Source organism: Lepus europaeus, chromosome 13, assembly GCF_033115175.1.
Source record: "Lepus europaeus isolate LE1 chromosome 13, mLepTim1.pri, whole genome shotgun sequence".
NCBI classification, from domain to species: domain Eukaryota; kingdom Metazoa; phylum Chordata; class Mammalia; order Lagomorpha; family Leporidae; genus Lepus; species Lepus europaeus.
In genome coordinates, this window is record NC_084839.1 from 97,978,207 (window position 1) to 97,984,206 (window position 6,000).

The 6,000-nt window shown below is 58.9% G+C and overlaps 1 protein-coding gene across 1 annotated transcript in view; it reads left to right on the forward strand.

Moving 5' to 3' along the window:
* The window catches only part of SH3RF3 (SH3 domain containing ring finger 3), a 328,669-nt gene extending 322,953 nt beyond the window's left edge, over positions 1–5,716 (forward strand). Inside the window, exon 10 of the mRNA XM_062210075.1 lies at positions 4,318–5,716. Within this exon, the coding sequence (XP_062066059.1) occupies positions 4,318–4,486 (169 nt within the window). The 3' untranslated portion in view covers positions 4,487–5,716. The remainder of the gene's footprint in view (positions 1–4,317) is intronic.
* The last annotated feature ends 284 nt before the right edge of the window (positions 5,717–6,000 follow it).

Here is a 6,000-nt window from a genome sequence, read left to right on the forward strand (position 1 = left end):
GCTGGGGAGGCCAGTGGATTCCACCCAGGGTCCTCCAGACAGAACCCGACACTTTGGTTTTAGCAAATAAAACTCTGTTGCATGACTGACAGACATGGGCGGTGAGACACATGTGTGTGTGTGTGTGTGTGATGTCGCTGTGTGTGGTCACTTGTCAGAACAGTCAGTAGGAAGCTAACACACAGTCCTGGCTTGGGGTGGTTCTACCTAGATCGTTCGACTTTGCGTTCATTCATGGTTTTCACTTTCAGTTCCCTGTTCAGTGAAGTTCATCCATCACTCAGCACTGTGTAAAATGCTCTCACTAGATGATCCCGCCCAGCTGGGGGCTACAGCAAGTGTTCTGAGCACGTCGAAGGTGGGCCAGGCTGGGGGTATTAAATGCATTTAGACTTAATATATTTACTCACAGCCTGCAGTGCCAGCATCCCCTGTGGGTGCTGGTTCAAGTCCCGGCTGCCCACCTCCAATCCAGTTCTTTGCTGTGGCCTGGGAAAGCAGTGGAAGATGGCCCAAGTCCTTGGGCCCCGGCACCCACGTGGGAGACCCAGAAGAAGCTGCTGGCTCCTGGATTCAGATCGGTGCAGCTCCAGCCATTGCAGCCATGGATTTGTGAGCCTTGTAGATGTCTGAATATTTGTGTGGTTGACATAACTTTAGCCATACTCAGAGGGGCAGGGCCACTCTCTGAATGAACCAGCGGATGGAAAATTCTCTCTCTCTCTCTCTCTCTCTGCCTCTGCCTTCCACTTTGCCTTTCAAATAAATAAAAAGATGTATTTTATTTATTTGAAAGGCAGAGTGACAGAAAGGAAAGGAGAGACAGAGAGAGATCGATCTATCCACTGGTTTACTCCCCAAATGGCCATAATAGCTGGGACTCCATCCTGGTCTCCCATGTCGGTGGCAGGGGCCCAAGCACTTGAGCTGTCCTCCACTGCCTTCCCAGGTATCAGCCAAGAAGCAGCTGTACATGTGTTACTGTGGCTGGGAGACCTGGGGGAGATGTATTCTTGTCATAACCGAGTTCCCAACAGAACACCACATTCCACCCAGCCAGGGACGCGCTGTCCTCAGCCGCACAGAAGGCTGCCGCACGGGAGGGAGGGCCTCCTTGTGGTGCCTGTTACCAGGGAGCAGGGCAGGTGACAGCAGACCAGCGAGGGCACCCCAGACTCTGCCGTATGCAGCAGCAATAGCGCACCCTGATTCTGACCATGTGGACTTGCGAGCCTGGTCGATGTCTGAAGAGTCGTGAGGTTGACATAACTTTAGCTGTGCTCAGAGGGGCAGGGCTGCCCTCTGATTTACGACCCCACAATCACGACTCGGGCATAGCTGCCGTTGTCAGCTGTAACTGGGAGTCAATGCTTCCATGAGCAGGAAGAATAGCTCATAGTCTTGGAATGATTTGGACAGCGACACTGAGCACTTGTCTCCTGTGAATTCAGCCCATATCCATCGGAACACGTTAAACACTGACGTGCTCAGAAGAGCCACATTGCCTCTTCCTAACGGTTTGAAAGCAGCTTCGCGTCTGGGCAGTTGAGGCCAGAGCCAGACTTTGTTTCGGCGTAGGAGCATCATCCCGCCCTTCTCCTTTCCTTCCTCGGGGGAAGCCAGAGAAGGCGCGGGCGCTGGCAGAGGACGGCAGAAAGCCTCAGGCAGGATGGCCCGGTGTGGCGGACACAGCCTCGGCGCTGGACAGGTGGGCACCGGGCCGCTCGCTCGCTCGCCGTCGGATTTCACAGACCGCTGGCTGCATCCCAGCAGCCATCTGTCCTCCTTCAAGGAGGGGCCGGTAGCAGTCCTTACAGAGACACTAGGCTGGGAGGAGGCCAGGGGCGTCCTCCTCCTTCTCCTCCCCACCCCTGGGAGCCAGCATCTGGCTCGCTGTAGACAGCCACAGGAGCGGGGCCAGCCCTTCCACACCTGCAGACATTCCAAGGCACTTACACTGGGCTGGTCCTCCGGGCTGGGCCTCGGGGGCCTGGCTGGATAGGAGCCCCACACACCCAGCAAGTCAGCCTCAGAAGGCCCCTTCTCCCTGCTTCGGGCTCCAGGCCCTCCCAAAGCAAGCTGGGCCGGGTGTCGGGCTGGGAGCTCCCCAGGGGCATGGCCTCGGTCTCTGCTCTCTGTATATCGTCCCCAGCCCAGCGTTTGGTCCCGGGACAGATGGACTGAGTAAGGATGAAGTGTCTCCCGACGAGGGCTTGCCCCTCAGCACCCGGGCTCTCAGACATCGAGCGTGTGTGGCTCTTTCGGAAAATCCGCATTCCTGGCCCATTCCCCGAGTCGTACCAGCGAGGTCCTAGAAGGACCCAGGATCTGTCCCGGGCGGCCCTGAGCCCATGCGCCATACTTGGAGAGATGCTGACTCAGGGACTCTCACGCTGTACAATGTCCTGGCTCCTCAAAGACCAGAATGTTCCTGCTCGGGGGCTCTGGGTGCCGAGTCGCTGGAGGACAGCTCAGGGAGAGCCAGGTGCCAGGGACACCTGTTGGAGGAGGGCCCCTAACAGGGGCTGATTGTGTGCTGCCGCTAACAGGGTCAGGGGTGGGAAGCAGGCCCCAGGGAGCAGGTGTCTCAGCTGCTGACCGCCCAAGGAAGACGAGAGACAGAGGAATTGCCTGCCTTCCCCCTACCCAGGAGATGGGCCAGGATCCAGACCCCGGGCACCACCAGGATGGGAGGTTTCACAGAATCCAGACTCAGGAGGCAGGTCCCACAGCCTGCTGGGCAGACCCCTGTGCGGCTCATGGTGTGCTCAACTGTTGTCCCCTGGCATTGCCACTGCGAGCGAGGAGCAAGATGAGCCGTGGGCCTCTGTGACTGAGAGACAGCAGGCAGGTGGGAGGATCCAAGCAGGGGACAGGTCCTGGGGTGAGCACGGCTGCTTTGGGCCCGTTCCTCATCCCCTGAGTTCATGGGGCGGCTGTGGAGTGGCAGTGTGTGTGTGTGTGTGTGAGTGCACGCTAGCAAGCAGAAGTGTATCTGGAGTAGTGATAGTGGTCGCGACAGAATTCAGTCAGCAATATACAGACCTCAGTGTCCACCCCCACAGACACCAAAACCCACGGATGCTCAAACTCCAGACATAAACCCTGCAGTATGTGCATAGAACGTCCCCGCAGCCTCCAGCTTAGCTTGCTTGACACGCGATGCGCCGCGGATGCTGTGCCAATGGCTGTTGTGCCGATTGCTTAGGGAATAACTACAAGGACAGGAGTCTGCATGGTCTGTGCAGGTGCCATTATTCTTGAGCAGTTTTGATCCATGGTTGGTGGAATCGGCGAATGGGGTGAGGAGAGCTTATCGCACCCGGGTGGGGGGAGGCCAGCATGAGCTGAATTCAGCTGCGGTGCCTACGCCAGGAAGCACGTGTTCTCACGGGCGGGAGCTCAGGAGAGAGAGAGCTGGAAGACCACAGACGGTGGGGAGGGTGTGTCGGCCCCTGTCACACCCATCTGCACCTGCTACCTGACACCCACAGAAGCCGGGAGACACGGCCCTAGCCTCAGGTGTCACCGCACTGAACAGGAAGCCTTTGGGCAGCCGGGAAGGCCCCCAGGCCACCATCATGCTAGGGAGGGGACTTGGAGCGGTGTCGGGCTTTGTCCACGTCTTTCTGGCCAAGGTGGGGCCGATGGAGAAGCAGGCTCAGGAGAGCCTGACTAGAACTGTGTCCTGTCGGGCACTCACTGAGCGCCTGTGTCAGCCCTGAGGCTCTGGGCTCTGGGCCAGCTGCTGCGGGTCAGCCCCTGGCCTCCATCCCAAGAGTGCCTGCCTCAGTCCAGAGAGCGGCTGTGGCTGCTCTGAGCTCCAGTTGGTAAGTGACCACCCGGGCAGAAGCCACAGCCGGGAAAGGCCTCCTCTCTGGCATCTTAGGATTGTTGGAACACTTTTTTTTTAAATGACTTTTTGTCCATACCAGGTGGGGCCCAGCCTCCCCGAGAGGTGGCAGTGTAGGAGACAGCCCCGCTTCTCAGAGGAACTGTCCCTCAGGGAGGGGAAGGCAGGAGCCCAGCCTGGGACAAAGCCAGGAACACCCCGTGCCCTGAGCTCAGCCCCTGGACCAAAGCGGCTGCCGGCTGGAGGCGGGTCGGGGCGAGGCAGGGTGCGGTGCAGAGGCCGTGCCTGGGCTCTGTCTGGAAGCACACCGGGGAAATGACTTTTTAATGTCCTTCAATAAACATGAAACCGTTCCAGACACTTACACCTGGAGGCGAGATGGGGCAGGATGAGGAGGACGCCACCGTGTGGCAGGGAGCCTGCAGGCCGAGCTCACCCGGCCCCTTGCCGTCTGCTTCCCCCAGGTACCGCGTGGTGGTCTCCTACCCACCCCAGAGCGAGGCGGAGATCGAGCTGAAGGAAGGCGACGTGGTCTTCGTGCACAAGAAGCGTGAGGACGGCTGGTACAAGGGCACGCTGCAGCGCAACGGCCGCACCGGCCTCTTCCCGGGCAGCTTTGTGGAGAGCTTCTGAGGGGCCCCTGCACCCCGCTCACGCCCAGCGGCGGCACGAGGTCCCTCCTGAGGCACCTGGCGGGGGACGCCCTGGGCTGGGGCAGGGTTGGGGGTGTGGAGGTCGCGCCTTGGCCCAGACGCCCGGCTGAGAGTGGGCCTGGGCGGTTAGGTGCTGTGTGAGCCCTGGGAGCAGGCAGGCTCCCACACAGGCAGGGAGCTGCAGCCGCCTTGGGCACTCGCAAGCTGGCTGGGCCAAGGGCCTTAGGGAACATCTCTCCGGGCTGTCCTGGGCCGTGCGGTGGGGGTCCAGCATCCCGGGCAGTCTCTATATACCTCAGGCACCTGCCACGGCCCAGGCGGGCCTCACCTGGGGAGGGCCCCCCAAGCCTTTGGCGCGAGGCCGCTGCGGGTGGCCAGAGTGCAGTCCCACATGGCTTTGTCTGCTGCCAGGATTCTAAGCAACACTTTTGTTTTTGCCACCACTGTCCCTTGCTTCTTTCTTACAACATCTTTTTAACATAAAGCTGTTAGACTTTATATATTTCTAATAGGTCAGACATTGCCTATTTTCATACATCTGGTGCTGCCTTTTTTGTAAAACTAGTAATGACTTGGTTGAGCTTGAAAGAAACATGTCTGAGGCGACATCAAAGGGGCAGGGATTTTATATTTACCATATGAATTCTGGAGCCCGCCAGGAAGCCCAGTCCTGGGAGCTGGCCGTGGCTGGGGCTCCGCGGGGCGGGAGCCGGCCCGTGTGGGTGGTTGAAAATCCATCCTTTACGCCTTTACCAAAACCCTGCGCTCTGTCTAGACAGTGGTGATTATTATTCAAGAACTGGAAACCTGTCAAGGGAAGGCCACTCTAATTGCCCTCGTGTGTGGCAGTAAAAAGGACACGCAGGTCGGCCCCAGCCTGGGGAGGCGGAGTCTTCCTGTCGCTGCTTCAGAGAGCAGTTACAGTCGCTCTCAACACGGAGTCCCGGTCACCAACACGTGCGGTTTTTACTGCACTTCCGATCCCCACCTTGCAAAGGTTTCCCTCTTCTTTTACAAAAATGCACGGCTGCTCCCTCTCGGGTAGCGCTAAGCCGCCGGCTGCTGGAGACCAGAGTGGGACGCAGGCTCGAGGCGCAGAGTCCGGGGCCCGCGCAGGGAGAGGAGCAAGGAGGAGAGGCTTTGATCTATGGCTCTCCCCGAAGCGGGGCTGAAGGATTCGTGTTCGTCGGCACGCAGGCTCTCTACCCCCCAGAAAACAGACAGGGGAGCCCTGTCTTGAGACAGATTTATTCTTGGGACCCACAGCTAAACAATACAGTTTGGTCATCTCAAAGGCACAGCCCCTCTCTCTACATGTGCTTTTACGGAAACCACCCAAACGTAAAATAGGCCGAACACATTAGCCCCTGACAGGAGAGGATCCGCTGGTTTTCAGGGCTGTGGTCACGTGCACAGGGAACACGCGCTCTCGGGGGGCGTGGAGCCTTTGGAACCAGCTTGGTGGTTCTCAGCTCCTGTCTGGGCAGGTGGCCG